The sequence below is a fragment of the Taudactylus pleione genome, unplaced genomic scaffold (genome assembly GCF_031769625.1).
Source record: "Taudactylus pleione unplaced genomic scaffold, aTauple2 ptg000236l, whole genome shotgun sequence".
NCBI classification, from domain to species: Eukaryota; Metazoa; Chordata; class Amphibia; order Anura; family Myobatrachidae; genus Taudactylus; species Taudactylus pleione.
In genome coordinates, this window is record NW_028284638.1 from 803,817 (window position 1) to 822,622 (window position 18,806).

Here is an 18,806-nt window from a genome sequence, read left to right on the forward strand (position 1 = left end):
CTTTAGGTGAATGTTAATAATATAAATAATCTTGGCCAAGGACATTACATCATAGTTAATGAGAGGTTCAGGAATTGAATTCCTGCTTGTTCCTGCTGAAAAATAGCACTGGAAATAATATGTAAGGGAAAAAAGAGTCCCAAAATCCATAACCTGTGTTCACGATATAGTGTTTCTTACTAAATAGATTCCTAAATTGTAGAGCCTATGGGCTGTTCTCCACATTGTGCACTGATAGGGATCCAATCAGATAACTCCCAGTATCCCCTCGGCACGCGCCTCTCACAAGACATGCGTAAAAGGATTCACTGGTCATAAACCCGAAATTACTGTCATCTCAATAGACATCTATTTTCAGAAGAGCTGTCCTTTGCAATTTTAATTACAATTCTAGGTAAACATTGGCGTTATTAGTGCTGGAATGTACCCAATAAGTGAAGGGGTGTACCACATCCAAGATGCGATGCATAGGACACCCTGCACTGTAAGCTTCTATTGTATTGCTAGTAGAGATGTGCACTGAACAGGGGTTAAAGTGGGCAACCACGGAGCGGAACTGCGTTCCATCACTTCTATTTGGAAACAGAACCAGTTCTGCCTCCTTTGGCCCATCTCAGCCTGGTGCCGCAGGGAAGCTCTATTTGCCGGGCACCCACTGAGATTTTGTTACCAGCGAGCGCCCGACTCCTTCCCTCAGAGCCAGCGGCAGCTGTAGGCTAGAGTTCACTCCTGAGCGCTGGCTTCTGGCTCTCATAGTGTGCACTCTGGGAGAGGCATCATGACGTCTCTCCCTTAGTCCGGGGAGCAGCCAGGTGGACCATGTGCGTGGTACTACTACAGGGGGCACTACCACAGGGGGCATTACTACAGAGCCCATTACTACAGGGGACACTACTGCAGGTGGCACTATTAAAGGGGGTATTACTACAGGGGGCATTTCTGCAGGAGGTATTACTTCTACAGGGGGCATTACTTCTACAGGGGACATTACTACAGGGGGCATTATTTCTAAAGGGGACATTACTGCAGTAGCCATTACCACTGGGGCACAACTACCGGGGCCATTACTGCATGGGACATTTCTATTGGGAGCATTATTACAGGGGGCATAATTATTAGGGCATTACTGCAGGGGACATTACTATTGGGGGCATTATTGCAGGGGGCATTACTACAGGGGGCATTACAATTGGTGGCATTACTGAAGGCGACATTACATCTGGGGGCAATACTACAGGGGGCATTACTGCAGGGGATATTTGTATTGGGGGCTTTACTACATGGGGCATTACTATTGGGAGCATTACTATTGGGGGCACTACTACAGGGGGCATTACTACAGTGGCATTACTACTGGGGACCTTGCATAAGGGGCACCACTACTGTGGCCCTTGCATAAGGGGCACTACCACTGTGGGCACTGCATAAGGGGCACCAGAGGGTATTGCATAAGGGGCACCACTGCTGTGGGCATTATGTGTAAGGGGCACTACTGCTGTGGACATTGTATAAGGGGCACTACTACTGTGGCCAGTATGTGTATTAGGGGCACTACTACTGTGGGCATTATGTATAAGGGGCACTACTGTGTTTCATAACATGAATAATGGACACTACTATGTGGCGTAATATGAATCAGGAGCACTATGTGTGGTGTAATGTGAATAAGATTGTGCTATAGTGTTTGGCGTAATTTGAAATGGAAATACAATTGTGTGCCTGCACCCCTTTCTTTTGTCTTTTGAGACCACACCTCTTTTTGGCACATGTCTGTGGAGCACGCTGTCCCTTTATTAAAGAAGCGCCGAGGTGGGGGGGAGTTCCATCACTTTCCTAGGACCACTTTAAGCACTGGTGCCAAACCATTTTTGCTGGATTTGGCTCTGATTCGTCATCTGGTTTTGTATTTGCAAAACCGTTGTGATTTGTTTTTGGATTTGGATTTGCATTTTTTCAGAAATGTACAAAAAAAGCTAAAATCACAGCTGCGTGGAGTCAGACAACTTTTACGCACATGCTCTGGGGTACTACAGCGTACTGGGGTGCAGTGCGCAGAACAGTACAAATACAACAATTTTTATTTTTCCAACTTTTTTTATTATTTTAATAATAGTACCACTGTGAATGCAGTGGATGGGGCCTGCAGAGTCAGTGCAGCACCACTGTGATGGAATTAGACTAAGTAGACTAAAGCCAGCCATACACTGTGCGATTTCCTAACGTTAAGATTTCCCTTGAGATTCTTTCCTTGAAATTCTCTATATGATTTGGTCAAATGGTGTACGATTGTTCATACGATCATACGATACCAATGCGTTGTTTCTCACAAAATGGAGGGGGGGAGTGGCCAGGGATTTTGCAAGACCTCGTACATCATACATCAGATCGTTCATCAAGCAAACCAGCATATGATGTGTGTCACATTGTACACGATAGGTCGAAAACTTACAGTTTTTCCATAAGATCAACGATGCAGATTTACGATGACGGGGACGCGCATCATCATCGTACAAATACCGCACACGATGTACACAATTTTTCATTACGATTTATCTAAATCGGCCATATCGTGCAAAACAATTGCACCGTGTATTGGCCGCTTAACCACTTGCCTGGCATGGACGTCATTTTCTGTCCACACCAGGCAGTTCTTTATCTGTACTGGACGTAAAATTTCACCCAGACAGATAAACATGAGGGCATCTGCAGGAAGAGAATCTTCCCGCAGCTGCTGCTCTCAGAGGGACTTTCCAGTTTTATGAAACCATTTTGGATAAGTTAAAATGGATGTTCCTCACCTAATTCACTCATAAAAAAAAACGACAATTTTGGAGCGTTTTTTTTAAAAAAAAAATCGTCAGTTAGGTGCCACTTAGATGGACATAGTTACAGCACAGCCCCTTAGAGATGGACAGAGCCGTAACTAAACATTTTTGTGCCCTGTGCAAGAAAGAGATTTGGTGCCTCCCCCACCCCATCATAAACAGGGAGAATGTGCGCCGCAGGCGCGGTGGCCAAAAAAAGGGCATGATCTCATAGGGAAAGGGCATGGCCACACAGTAGTACCCACAATTCACATTATGCCACACAGTAGTGTCCCTTATATACATTATGCTAAATTGTAATAGTGCCCCTTACACATTACACCACATAGTAGTATGCCCAAAGTTAAAATGCCCATTACACATTATGCTACACAGTACATATTCCTCCCATTACATATTATGCCACACAGTACAACTTCCCCCTCCCCCTTACACATTATGCCACACAGTACAACTTCCCTCCTCCTCCTTACACATTATGCCACACCAGTGCTTAAAGTGGTCCTAGAGAAGTGGTGGAACTCACCCTCCCCCTTTCCACCTTTATTAGAAAAAGGGGCAGCGAGCTCCTGCGGCACGCGCCGAAAAAAGAGGTGGTCTGATAAGAAAGGGGCGTGGTCATAAAAGAAAGAGGCGTGGTCACACAATAGTGTTCCCAATTCAATTACACCACACAGTAGCACAATCTTGATTCACCCGATTCACATTACACCACATAGTAGTGTCCCTTATTCATGTATGACACACAGCAGTGCCCATTTTAAGCAATGCCCACTTTGTGCCCCTTATACACAATGCCCACAGTAGTAGTGCCCCTTATACAATGCCCACAGCAGTAGTGCCCCATACACATAATGCCCACAGCAGTAGTGCCCCTTATGCAAATTCAAAGCCCATTGTAGTGGTGCCCCTGATGCAGTGCCCCCAGTAGTGGTGCCCCTTATGCAGTGCCCTCCAGTAGTGGCGCCCCTTATGCAGTGGCCCCAGTAGTGGTAGTGCCCCTTACTCAGTGCCCTCAGTAGTCGTGCCCCTTATACAGTGCCCCCAGTAGTGGTAGTGCCCCATATGCAGTGCCCACAGAGATAGTGCCGCTTAATCAGTGCCCCCAATAGTGGTGCTCCTTAAGCAGTGCCCTCAGTAGTGGTGCCCTAGTAGTGGTAGTGCCCCTTATGCAGTGCCCACAGTGGTAGTGTCCCTTATTCAGTAACCCTAGTAGTGTTGCTCCTTATGCAGTGTCCCTAATTTAGTGCCCCTGGTAGTGGTGTCCTTTATGCAGAGCCCACTATAGTGGTAGTGCCCCTTATACCATGCCCCCAGGAGTGTTGCCCCTTATGCAATGCCCCCTGAAGTGGTGCCCCTTATAGTAATGCCCCCAGTAGTAGTGCCCCCGTGTAATGCCCCCAGTAGTCATTCCCCCTGTATAATGCCCCCTGTAGTGCCCCCTGTGTAATGCCCCCAGTAGTAATGCCCCCTGGGTAAATCCCCAGTAGTAGTAGTGCCCCATGTAATGTCCCCAGTCGTAATGCCCCCAGTAGTAGTAGTGCTCCCTGTGTAATGCCCCCAGTATTAATGCCCCCTGGGTATTGACTCAGTAGTAGTGCCCCCTGTGTAATTCCCCCAGTAGTAATGCCCCCTGTGTAATGCCCCCAGTAGTAGCAGTGCCCCCAGTATTAATGCCCCCAGTATTAATGCCCCCTGTGTAACACCCCCAGTAGTTATGTCCCTATAGTGCCACTTGCACAACAAAAAAAACAATACTTAACTTAAGCTCCTGCATGCCTCCAGTCTGCCTGGCTGCTCCGAGTCCTCTGAACTATGGGAGAGCCATCATGATGTCTCTCCCATAGTGCCCGTGAAGGGGAGCGGAGCCGGAGCTCAAGAGTGAGCTCCAGCCTCCGGCTGCCACTGCGGGGATGGAGCCGGGTGTCCGCTTGTAACAAAATCTCAGTGAGCGCCCGGCAAATGGAGCCCTCCAGCGACGCTGGGCTAAGGTGGGTCAGGGGAGGTGGAACTGGTTCCGTCCTCAAACCAGTATAACTTCCCCCCACCCCATTACACATTATGCCACACAGTACAATCCCCCCTCTCCCTTATACACTATGCCACACAGTGTATAAGGGATGGAGGGGAGGTTGTACTGTGTGGCATAATGTGTAATGGTGGTGAAGGGAAGTTGTACTGTGTGGCACAGGGGTTAAAGTGGGCTGGAACAGGGTGGAACTGCGTTCCGTCACTTCTATTTGGAGACAGAACCAGTCTTATACATTATGTCACACAGTACAAACCCCCTCTCCCTTACACATTATGCCACACAGTACACTGCCCCCCAGGTCTCTCAGCACTTACCTGTGTCAAACCCAGCACCAAAAGAACTTGGTGCACGGCACTGTCAGACTGGATAAGACATCATGACGTCTCTACCAGTCCTTGAAGCCATCATAGCAGATGGGGAAGGGTGGTGGATCTTTGGGGGCAGGTATCTGCAGTGCTGCCCGCTGCAATGTGTATGCAATAGTAGCAGTGTGCCCGGCAGAGGAGCCGGGCACACAGTTACTATTATACATTGCAGCAGGTGGCCGCTGTAGATGAAATGCAAATTTGAGGGGGTAATCGTGGGTGGATGCAGCCAGTTCCGCCCACAAGGCATGTGCGCTCTATGCAGGCGCACCGGCCACACCACCCTAGTTATGGCTCTGGAGATAGATATGGCCCCAGCAATACAGCCCCTTAGAGATGGACACGCAACTGCACAGCCTCTTAGAGATGGACACAGCCCCTTAGAGATGGATATAGCCCCACTTGGACACCACAGAGCGCAGCACACAGAAGTGTGACTAGACTGGAGTGAATGGCTCCGAGTCCCGGCTGCGGCTCCTTATATGGAATCCAAAACCCATGAGAATCCGATGCTGTGAGGATGACATTTAGCCTCAATCTGACATCCGAGCCTTGTGGAAAACCCAGAGCTAGGACAGAGCACTTCGGATTCAAGGTAATCCGGACTGCTAATCTCTAATAGGTAGCTATTAAAATTTTTATTCCAGACAGACCACTAAATGGCCCATTACACATGTGCTAGTTTCCGCATATTTTAGGTAACGGGCTTCAGATAGCGCTTGTTGTCGGAGCTCCGCTGTTTCCTATGGGAAGGAGTTTTGGGGATGTGGAGAGGGATCCGAGTGACTCCCTCAGCTGGCTTCTCACTGCCTCCCCAGTAGCTTTGCGCATGTGCAGAAGCTGGCCACTGGGGAGGTACAGTAAGAAACACTGCCACTTCTGCTTTTCAGAGCAATTGTGAATTTCTGAAGTGATAAGTATCCTCCGCTGCGAGGGAGGTAGATACTTAATCATCGACCGGCCCCTGATGATAAAGAGATCCCAAAGAAACAAGTACTGGCACCTTATTATCCTGGCCTACTTGGAATACTTTTCTGGCTTAACCCTTTGCTAAAATAACATTTGTTTTCCAACCATTATTTTATTCAAGATGTGTTTTAAAGCTGTGTTATTAAATATTTGTGAACATCCATCACCATATTGCAAATAACCTTTAGGTTTCATTACAGATAATGATATGCTCCTCTTTAGCTAAAATACTCCTCAAAAATGTTAAGAGCAATATTTTTACTCTGAGGGAAAACAAAATGTAGCATGACAACTGATCGAGAGCATTTTACTTCTGGTGGGGATTAGAGTAATGGTAAGATGAATCCCTTGGAGACCACAGGGCTCTTGGTGGGAGCCTAGGTTGTGATATGGATGCTCCAGTAATGCTATGGAGGATACACAGATGCAACCTATGGTATGTTAACAACTCCCCAAAATAATGTCAGAATGTGTGGGATGTAGTAACACTAAAATGCGCTCAACCATACAAAAACAGCCGTTTTCAGAGGTCTGACCGTATTTCCCAAACGGTACCAGCGTTTCTAGAGTCGTGGACCAGTGGTTATACACAAGGTCTCTCTGAGCTAAATGGAAGACATCCATCTTCCTCTGTGAAGGTCCAACACAGTGACAAGATGGTGCTGTGCTTGCGCAGGAGTAAGTCATCTTGGTTAGGGATTTCAAGCTTCCCTTTAGGATCCAATATGGAGTATGCACAGTAGTGCTCTCCAGCTTTAATAAGCGCATCCAACAGGGTGTTGTCCAGATAATAACTGGCACATTAAAACCTACTTTACCACTTCTTTATCAGTGAAGGAGATGTTTGTTCTGCATTTGTGTGATCACTGGGCCGTTCCAGGACAGTGGGGGTCACTCCGACCCGGTCGTTAGCGCCGATGCGCTCGGACCGGGTCGATGGCCCCACACAGAGCATGCGCACGACGGCGCTGGCCGTAGCGGGTCTCGATCCAAAGGGGGCGAGCTGTCGATGTTGATTGACAGCTCGCCCCGTTTGGAAGGCGGGCCGGGGGGGTGGCAGCCCAAATGGGGGCGTTCCCATGGGAATGCCTACCGTTTGGGGGCGGCCCCACTGACATCACTAGTGATGTCAGTGGAGAGCTTCCGGCTCAGACAGAGCCGAAAGCTCTCCGGGGCTTACGACAAGGGAGACCCTACCCTAGGGTCTCGTCGTAAGCCCCGATGGTCGCGATGGTCTTGACCATCGCGACCATCACCTTAGGCGGTCGTAAGGTAGTCTGAAAATTCAAGACGTCCTCCCCTCATTCAGAGCGACCGCACGCTCTGTGCGACCGGCTCTGAATGAGGTCCAGTATCCCTGGAGCACCTCTGTTGACCTAACAATATCTTTTGCTAAGTTGAGTTGATTTTTATCAACAATATAAGCAGCAATTAAAAACAAATCCTTATCACAGGAAAAAGTGGCCTATTTAGAAATAGGCTTTATAACTCATACTCGCTAACACCAAGGGCACTGTGGGAGCAGATAAGCCAATGATTGTGTCTAGAAAGTAATTTCATCCCTTCCTAGATACAATGGGGCCAATCCAATTAGATGCGGATTGCGGGTTGCTATTTTCTCAAATTAATTTTGCTATCCAATTAGCAACTCGCACTTAACCAGTCAGAGTGAATTCGCATCTTTCCATTTACACCTCCTGAGTGTGAGAGATGGAAAGGAAAATCTTTATTTTAACGTTAAAATGTCGGGACATCAGGCTGAACCCCTTGGATACCCCCTTAATGACTAATTAGGCAAATGGAAGTTTCCAATTAGCTTATTTAGTCCAATAATTACATATACATTTTTGAGGTAAAAAAAAATGGCCTCAAATTACCCCAAAATCAACTTTTTTGTTAGTTTAGGCACACCAAATGTAGTTACAGATTTTTGTAATTGAAAAATAAATGTTTTTATAATATTTTTTACAAGTTTCAAAGAGCTTTCAAAGTAACCCACAAACGAAAAAGTTTGCTTTTTATATATTTTTTTTGCATAAAAAAAACAAACACAAATGAGCCATTTGACAAAATTTAAAAACCTTCAGTACTTTCCTAATGCCGAGAACAATAATTCTATATGGTCCTGTTAATGAAATTATACATTTTGGGGGGGTCCAGGATGATCTCTCGCTACTCACAATTCGCTCCTAATTGGATTGTTCAGAATGTCAACACCAGAATATCAATATGGTCTGAATGTTGAGAATCAGAATGTTGATAAGGACAGAATGTCAACATTCAGTATGTTTATATTCACAAAGTTGCCAATAACAGAATGTCGATATGATATAATGTCGACATTGTGGATATTGAAAAACAGTCTATTTCTTAACAATTTTAGGGTAGGGTTAAGGTTAGCCTGTGATTAGGGTTTGGATTAAGGTTTGGGTTAGAGTTAACGTTACTTTGAGATTAGGGTGTGAATTAGGGTTTAGGTTAGGTTTAAGGTTAGGCTGCATTTAGGGTTAGGGATATTTACCTCGCCAATGTGAAACTGCATGGTCTCCATCCTGATTGTCGACATTCACAATGTGTATGTCAACATTTGACATGTTGACCTCCCGTCCATGTCAACATTCAAAACATGTCGACATTTTGGTGTCAGCATCCCGAACATCAACATTTTCTTCTACACCTTCCTGCATGTGGGCATTTGAAAACTGATACAGTTTTGCTACCACTTGATTTTGGTTTGTAGCAATGTGGTAACAAACAGTTAAATGAGATTTAAAGAGTGGGCAAGGTCCACTAACAAAGGCGATCACTGTTTTTCAAATTCCTGAAAGGCATATATGCAGACAACACTCATCAACAGAAATACAGCACTGTAACAATGATTTGCACATTTTATTATGTAGGGTGTGTGAATGGTGGGTGATTATTAACTTATCTAACATGACCAGTTTCCCACTTTCATTATTTTCTGTATGTGAAGGAATAGTGGGGCAAATGTATTAAGCTCTAGAAAGTGATAAATTGGAGAGTGATAAACTACCAACCAATCAGCTCCTAACTGTCATTTTTCAAACACAATCTGTAACATGACAGTTAGGAGCTGAGTGGCTGGTAGTTTATCACTCTCCAATTTATCACTTTCCAGAGCTTAATACATCTCCCCCACTAAGAGGATCCCTCACTTAGGGCCTGATTCAGAGCCGGACGCAATTAGCGCTCGCTTGTCCAGAAAATAGGGGTGGCTATTCAAATGAACCATTCGCTCTTTGCGGTCTGTTCACGCCTCTAGGTCTGAACGAACGAACCAAACTTGCAGTCGTTTTTTGGAAAAATACGCCCCCCTGGCTGCTCGCATCCTACGTCATGTCTGCTATTTATTTGATTAATCGAGTACATCGCCCAGCGTATGAACTGCTCGCTATTCTTGTGGTTGGTTTTTGCTACCACAAATTTGCGAGCAGTTCTGGCTATAAAATAACCCAGTGACGTGGTCAGTAATGCTGCTGTATTAATTATGCACACCCATAAAACGCCCGTTTTGACCTTTAAGCACGCCTGCGTTCTGATCTCCACTCCCAGTTTTCAAGCACCTTCCCCTGTTACCACCCACATACGCCTCCTCATGTCTTTCAAAATAGCAGGCATTCGCTATACAGCGAACAAATGATTTTCGGCCGCACTGACTGGTTCGCGCATGCGTATTAAAAACCGTATGCATGCGCAGATGGGCAAACATCGCTCGAAATGAGCGTACTGCCGCTTACGAGCGGCTCTGAATCAGGCCCTTATTTCCTTTAAAATTTTTTGGTTGTAAATCCAAACATTGTGACATTGAAAACAATGTGGCTCACAGTGAGGGATAGTACAATAAACTCCAGTTTATTGAACTAGAGGCACTGTGAGTTTCATATACAGTGTGTAATGTAATTGTTTTATATTTTTCCTATCATTTGATGGTAACATTATACTGTACTTGCCTGCTATCTTGGAAAGTCCATTAGAGTCACATATTTCAAAAAGAGTAGACCAGCCTCCTATCCACTCACTTACTGAATGAATCACGTCATAATGCCCCCACCTCCCTCCCCTACCTCTCCTCCAGGATTTCTAGATGGTATAATTTAAAAGTAGGTAAATATGGGTAACAATGAGATCATACCGGTGCTGGATTAACAACAGGGCAGATGGGGTAGTTGCCCAGTGCCCCCTCCGACATAGCTATTTTATTGGTATGGGGCCACAGTGGTATAATGTGAACTGGGGGTTCTGTGTGGCATAAGGTAAACTGGGGGCACTACAGTATGTTCAACACATTTGTGGTGCTGGGAGTATTTACACATTACACTTTTTAATAATATTACCAATACAGCATTACTGTATGTCAATTTTATAGATAGGGCCCCCCACAGGTTAGTTGCCCTGGGTCTCCTGAAAACCTTAATAAGGCCCTGGATGTTACCTTTGATAACCTTTAAATTTCAGTTGATTGATCTACAATTTATAATGTAACTAGTTCATTTTTGTATACCTGTTTATTTATTCCCATGTAGTATACTTTATCATTCTTGTTTTCTCTCCTAGTTGCATTGTGTAATATATAGGCAGGATTTAGATTACACAGCACTACGGTTTCCAGATACTGTAAACATTTAACATAACGGTTCCAGGAGTTGGCGCAAAGAGACTATTTTGTGTCATGCTCAGACAGATACTGTAGATCTTCTCTGCTAGCCAGCATACTATAATGTTTTGTGCAAGGTTAAGAAGCTTTTGATTCCCAAAACAATCCCCATAAATTTGAAAGGGCAGAAATCAGCTAAACTTGGTCTTGGAAATGAATCCATATTAACTGTATAAAATACTGTAGAGATATCATGGGAATAAGGGACCTATTTGTAAAATGTCTGAAAAGGAATGATTTTCTGTTTCTATGAAAAATCTTTTTTGGGGCAAACAAATAATCGCTGGGGCACCCAAGTGGTGTTCAGCGTGCCGGAAAAACTGGCCAGCAACAGTAAGAAGATACTTAAAGCAACGCCCTTCTGTGCCATGGTGACCTAGCCAAAAAGGAGAAATGAAAAGTAGTTAATACATTTAAAAAAAATAAAAAATGTTTTATTTTAGAATTTTTTGCATTTATTTTTAGCATTTTTCCTGTACCATTCGAAGATGGCAACAGTAATTGGAGAACAGCAATAACTTCTCTGCCCTTGATAAACATGTGGTAGCTACTGTCGGCTGTCACCTGGAGTTAGTGTATTTATCATTGCAACATACCCTGGGGTTATAGTGCAAGAATGCAGCATTTGAGGAACAGAAGTGTATACTGGCTGATGGGAGAAGTGAACACATTCCTTGCCAAGTACGGTAGATGCACCAGTATTTAGGGGCAATGCAAATACAAACTTTTTTTTTGGAGTGAAATTGCTGAAATTAGAGGGTTGGAGAGGGTGCATTTTTGGGGGTGTTCCGTTCTGTTTATATAGTCAATGCCAATCCGTTCTGTTTATATAGTCAATGCCAATTCTACGCCACAAAAGTACTTTTGTGCATCAACTGTGCGCCACAATGAATTTGGAAACCAGAGGGTATGTTTACGAAGTGGCGACTTTTGTAAGTCACTGCTAAGTGTTGACCTCAAAATTTAAAGTGCTGCTAATAATATGTGCAAAACACAGAGAGTTTTGCACTTAATATTATTGCTGCTTTAAATTATGAGGTCAAACCTGCGCACAGTAGGCTGAATGGAATGTAGTTAAATTACTGGCGGCCGGGATGCCGGCTGTCGGAATCCCGATGTCAGAATCCCGACCCAGGAATAAAGATAGGCATTGGGATTTTAGCTCGATGACAAAATCCCGACAGCCAGCATCCCGAACGAAGGTAAGCGGGGTCCTGTACGCTGTTAGCCGCACGGGGGGGGATAGCTTTAGGGCCCCCAGGGGGAGATTAGGGCTAGGTTACGGAGAGGGGGGTTAGGCTTAGGCACCCCTGGGGGGATGGGGAGGTTAGGGATAGGCACCCCACGCATAGGCAAACACAAGGGGGGTTCCAGTTACCCAGAAACCCCCCTTCCCCACAGCCTGGCCAGCGGCCACTACATGCAATATAATGGGTTAAATGGAGCTGCTGCACATACCCAGTAGCAGCAGATTTTCCTACCAAGTCTGCTGTGTGTGTCTGCGTATTTGAGTGCTCAATCATCGCACCACAAAGAGAATCTGGTAAGTGGTTTTCCATGGTCATTGGGCCTGCATATGTCTGAAGTACCGTATTACATAAACTACACTTTATTTGGGGCAGACTATAGCTTTCTACATGCTAAATAATTATGCATCCTTCATGGGCTGGCGATGATCGCTCTGAAATCAAACATTTGGATACCAGAAATCCTGCATTTGCCCCTGCCCAGGGAGGGTTAGGTTTAGGGTGTGGGAAGGGGGGTTAGGGTTAGGCACTACCAGGGAGAGGTTAGGGACAGGAACTTACCCCCGCTATGGTGACACGTTTAAAAGAGCATAGAGTTAAAAATATATGCATATATATCCATACCAGTACACACGAAAGAGGGACATGGACATGCTCTGAGTTAATGTTGATTTACTGAATATATTATTTTCTTGAGTCAGAGAAATTAAGTAAGAGTATTGAGTTATTCAGTCATTTTCGTATATTCACATATGTCAAGTGTGTCCACAAGTTAACCTGACAACTGAAGTGTATACTTGAGTATAGGCGCATTGTTGGTAAGTTGTTCATAAGTGTGTGATTTAGCATATTGATGTCATGTAACCTGGTCAAATAATTGCATCTAATTAACCGTGACAGACGACGTTGGGTCCCACAGTTCCTGTACAATAAAACATTTTTTTTGTCCTTAAAGTTGTATATTGAGTGAAAAATATTTGCTTGTAATTAGATTTAAATTTATAGCAATGTACCTTGAATCTATAAGTTATTGATGTACTATACCCACTGGTTCCACTAAATCAGCTGGAACTTGAGACTGCTCCCTGAACTATCATTGGTCGGGACCTGTATTCCTTACCTCTCCGAAGTAGCCTAATCGAACCTCAAATCGGGAACCCGAACTCAGCTATCAGGTAAAAAGAAACATAACTGCCGTACATACTCACACTATGACGCACCTAGACGCATAAGTACCTGGGGGATATTACATTTAAATATTTGAAACCTGTAGAGCGAGATGTTTTGACATGATGTGACATTACTTTCATCTATGACTTTCTACTGATCTGCATTCATTTGTCTCACACAGCTTCATTTTCTTCACAGCATACAGTACCTGTGGTTGGTATGAGCAGGTGTAGACCTAGAGAGCCCAATTTGATATATTCTAGCTTTTATTTTATTCCAATTCCTGAAAACAAGTTAAATGGCATGCTGTCACTTTCATTTAATTCTAAAAAAAAATAAGTACAGGTCAAAAACATGTTACTGTTATCAGGGTGAGGTGTAATCAGAGGCATATAAAACAATTAAACAAAAACGCATATACGAGGATACAAAGTTTCTCAGATAACAAATAAATTTAACCTACTAATAGCCAGAGAGGTCACAAATACACTGACAATATGAGGATATAATGTGTACACTAACTAAGCCATAGATATCTATCTGTCATCCAGACAATGTTTGGATTTTTTAATGGAAAACGCTAAGCAGTTAACCATATGCAGACCTGTCATTCATTGGAAGGGTTAATGCCAGACAGAGGCGTGAGAGGGGAGTGTTGGAGGCAGTGTCCTTAGGAAACACAGTCAGCTTATAAATAGAGTAAGAGAATAGGGCTAGAGAGCAGCAGTGACACATCGCAGCCAGCAGGCATACACAGTGCTGGGAGCTCAGCTGATCTGTAGTTCTGTGCCAAGTGAAGACTGACAGGAGCAGACATGTGTGAACCGTACTCCAAGGAGAAAACCATTGAAATGAGGAAAAAACACATAGGGTAAGAGAGAACAAGTAATTGAAATCACATTTTAGACATCATGGTAAAAAAGAGATTTTATTTTTTTCAGCAAATAATATAAAGTACTACATTAAATATCCATATAACAACTAGAGTATTAGTTTGTTCACTTTAAAAAATAATTAGAGCAATCTCTTAAGAGTTCTAGATTGTTTACTTTTGTACAGTTCCATATGTTCAATACCAGTTAAAAGTTCATAGAACAATATGGAATATTACACACATAAAAGCAAACCAACTTTAATCTACTTATTACTAACTTTGAGAACCATATATGTATATGTTTTGTGAACCAGTGGTATGGGGACCCTGTGATGTGACTTTATATAGTAATGTCTACACTATTACCCTCTGCGATGCTTGGTGCTGCACATACTGTAACACCTAAACACTTTTATTGCATATAATACATTAAACTGACTTTAACTCTGAATTGTAGTTAATCTTTGATGCAGAGTTTGCAGTCAGACACTTTGGTGTGTCCCTACAATCCCATCATGGATTCAGTTTGTTTTTGCAAAAGTTCTCTCAGGCAAACCACAAGTGAGGCATTTCCCTAAAGAACAAACTCTGCCGCTCAAATAAAACAGTGTAAGCCGGGCGTGAGGCTTCTAGGGAGTTACCGCTATAAATGTTTATCCTGAAAATATTATTTAGTGGAGTTATTGCTGCTTATTTTGCCATTTCATTGTTAAATAGTATTTGTGAAAGTGTTAAGGTGAAAAATACTATTCTAACAAAAGACATATTTTCATTGTTTGGCTGTTTCCATAAAGTGTAATAAGGTGCAAGAAAAGTTTAAAGTTGCAGTGTCACCAGGTAATCGGATGTCACTTTATTGGGTTAATACATAGGGGTCTATTTACTAAGCCTTGGATTTTTCAAACACAGCCTGTGACATGGCATTTAGGAGCTGATTGGATGATACTTTATCTCCGTTCACTTTATCTTCATACAAGGCATACTAAATAGAAAACATAGTGCTTTATACGATATGGAATAGGCCAAAATGGGCTTCTTAGTGCCTCATCATCTTGGTAGGTTGCATTAAATCTATCACTATATGCTCTCTGCTGGGTGTCCTCAATGGATCTTATGGGAGTCCCATTAGTTTGCCTAACTATATAGGCTTTAAAGAGTCAACAGATGACTTTCGATAGGTTCTCTTTAAGATATCACTAATTAATGAATATTTTGAGACTGAATAGAAATGCTTACATCATACCATACATAAACATCACCCATACAGGTGCAATTAGAGGAGGACCACCATCAACATTCTCTCCCAAACAGTGGGAGTCTATTCATTTTACCTCTTACAGAATGACAATGTGTTCTAACCACACCAAAATGCACATTAAACTACGTAATTGGCTCTACCTTACTCCCACTAATCTACACTAGATGTGGTACTCCTATTCAAAGCTGTGCTGGGGCCAGTGCAACCAAGACAGGAATATCAAGCATATATTCTAGAACTGTCCCAATATACAACCTTTCTGGGAAGAGGTTTTTGGCCATATTCTCAAAGTACTGAAAATCTCCTTCTCACCGGAACCAGTGTTAGCTATAGTCTAATGGAATCCTCTTATGGTCCCCAATTTAGTCAATATCCTAAAAGCAGCTCAAGCCACTATAGCACAAAATTGGTAGTCTCCTTTCCCCATCCCATATAACCAGGGTTATATCCAAGATCCAATTCTATTTTGAAAAGAAAACTGCGGGAACACCACACTTCATGCAAGCCTCACCAATTATGAAATAGTACACCTGGTACTGTACAAATTATTTAATAGAAGGGCCCCCCCTTCCCAACCTACTTCTAGCCAAGACCCCATCAATTTGATTGACCCTCCCCCTGGTAGCGCTAACCTTTAAACTTCTGTTTTGTTAAACCTTTGATTACCATACTGTGTAACATTGTACTCTAAGGGCTCAATCATATACAGTCACATGCATAAATATTGGGACATTTACATAATTTTCATATTTTGGCCTCTATTCACCACCACAATGGCTTTGAAATGAAACAAACAAGATGTGCTTTAACTGCAGACTTTCAGATTTAATTTGAGGGTAATTACATCCAAATCAGGTGAACGGTGTAGGAATTACAACGGTTTCTATATGTGCCTCCCACTTTTTAAGGGGCCAAAAGTAATGGGACAAACTAAACAATCCTAAATCTAACTTTCACTTTTTAATACTTTGGCCCTCATTCAGAGCCGTACGCTCTGAGCAGAGCGCACGCTCTGAATGAGGGCCGGGCTCCATTTTCATGGAGCGTCCTCCTGGACGCTCGTATAGCTGTGGGTCACCACCCACAGGCTATACGAGCGTGCTTTGTGATGGCCGCGATGGTCGAGACCATCGCGACCATCGAATTTGCGAGCCGGAGCCTGCGGTTGAGGTTTTCAACCGCAAGCTCCGGAATGATTTTGGCTCTATCAGAGCCAAAATCACTCCCACTGACATCACTAGTGATGTCAGTGGGCCGGCTTCTGATGGGAGGCGTTCCCGTGGGAACGCCCCCGTCAGGGAGGCACGCCCCCGGCACGCCCACCAAAGGGCTCCCTCCGTCGTGCGCATGCTCAGTGCATAACATCGACCCACTTGCGAGCGGACAGCCGCTCACGAGTGGGTCTGAATCAGGCCCTTTGTTGCAAATCCTTTGCAGGCATCACCAGACTCTGGGTTTCATCTCTGGTGATGCTCTGCCAGGCCTCTACTGCAAATGTCTTCAGTTCCTGCTTGTTATTTGGGCATTTTCCCTTCAGTTTTGTCTTCATCAAGTGAAATGCATGCTCAATCGGATTCAGGTCAGGGGATTGACTTGGCCATTGCATAACATTCCACTTTTTAGCGTTAAAAAAACTCTTTGGTTGCTTTTGCAGTATGCTTCGGGTCATTGTCCATCCTCACTGTGAAGCGCCGTCCAATGAGTTCTGAAGCATTTGACTGAATATGAGCATATAATATTGCCTGAAACACTTCAGAATTCATTCTGCTGCTTTTGTCAGCAGTCACATCATCAATAAATACAAGGGAACCAGTTCCATTGGCAGCCATACATGCCCACGCCATGACACTATCACCACCATGCTTCTCTGATGAGGTGGTATGTTTTGGATCATGAGCAGTTCCTTTCCTTCTCCATACTCTTCTCTTCCCATCACTCTGGTACAAGTTGATCTTTGTCTCATCTGTCCATAGGATGTTGTTCCAGAATTGTAATGGCTTTTTTAGATGTTGTTTGGCAAACTCTAATCTGGTCTTCCTGTTTTTGTGGCTCACCAAAGGTTTACATCTTGTGGTGAACCCTCTATATTCACTCTTGTGATGTCTTCTCTTGATTGTTGACTTTGACACATATACACCTACCTCCTGGAGAGTGTTCTTGATTGGTCAACTGTTGTGAAGGGGTTTTTCTTCACCAGGGAAATAATTCTTCTGTCATCCACCACAGTTGTTTTCCGTGGTCTTTCGGGTCTTTTGGTGTTGCTGAGCTCTCCGATGCATTCTTTCTTTTTAAGAATGTTCCAAACAGTTGATTTGGCCACACCTAATGTTTTTGCTATCTCTCTGATGGGTTTGTTTTGATTTTTCAGCCTAATGATGGCTTGCTTCACTGATAGTGACAGCTCTTTGGATCTCATATTGATAGTCGACAGCAACTGATTCCAAATGCAAATGTCACACTTAGAAATAAACTCCAGAGCTTTTACCTGCTTAATTGATAATGAAATAATGAGGGAATAGCCCACACCTGTCCATGAAATAACTTTTGAGTTGATAGTCCCATTACTTTTGGCCCCTTAAAAAGTGGGAGGCACATATAGAAACCGTTGTAATTCCTACACTGTTCACCTGATTTGGATGTAATTACCCTCAAATTAAATCTGAAAGTCTGCAGTTAAAGCACATCTTGTTTGTTTAATTTCAAAGCCATTGTGGTGGTGAATAGAGGCCAAAATATGAAAATTCTGTCAATGTCCCAATATTTATGCACCTGACTGTAGGTGTGAGCTTGCAAATGCGAGTTTGTTTCAAGAAACTTGCAGACATCGCATAAATACGTGATACAGAAAATGTCTGTATAGTAATTTGTCAGTGTTTTCATACAAGTTTGTAAAAAGTTGAAATAAACACTTTTACCTCTAACCTGCAAGTTCAAAAACCCCTCTCCCATCAATGCACCTCCATGTACTGTACCTGTCCACATCATTTACACATCCACGTCCCAGATCATTTACAATATTATTGACATGTTTTTATCGGCCAAATTATGCTACTTAAACCCAGTGACGTGTGGTGAGGTGAATGGCTGGGGAGGCACACATGTATAAAAACACAGATTTTTTATCAAAACTCTGGAGCATGACAGGGAGTATGATAGGGGAGGGAGTAAACTCCTCCAAGTGCATGATTATTCATTGGGAGGGGTGTACTAGAGGTTCTGCACTGTGTCCTGAAATGTATACCTAAAAATAAATATTTTCCCTACCTTTCCACCTACTCATGAACACCAAAAAATTTGAATTTCCTCTGAAAAATCAATGCAAGTTTGGAATTGGAGCAAATGCACAGCTCGCAGTACCCAACTCACACCTAGGCCCGTATTCAATTAG

At 43.5% G+C, this 18,806-nt stretch overlaps 1 protein-coding gene across 1 annotated transcript in view; it reads left to right on the forward strand.

Moving 5' to 3' along the window:
* Positions 1–14,004: 14,004 nt before the first annotated feature.
* Positions 14,005–18,806, forward strand: part of ETNPPL (ethanolamine-phosphate phospho-lyase) — a 48,523-nt gene continuing 43,721 nt past the window's right edge. The window contains exon 1 of the mRNA XM_088479455.1: positions 14,005–14,157. Within this exon, the coding sequence (XP_088335581.1) occupies positions 14,102–14,157 (56 nt within the window). The 5' untranslated portion in view covers positions 14,005–14,101. The remainder of the gene's footprint in view (positions 14,158–18,806) is intronic.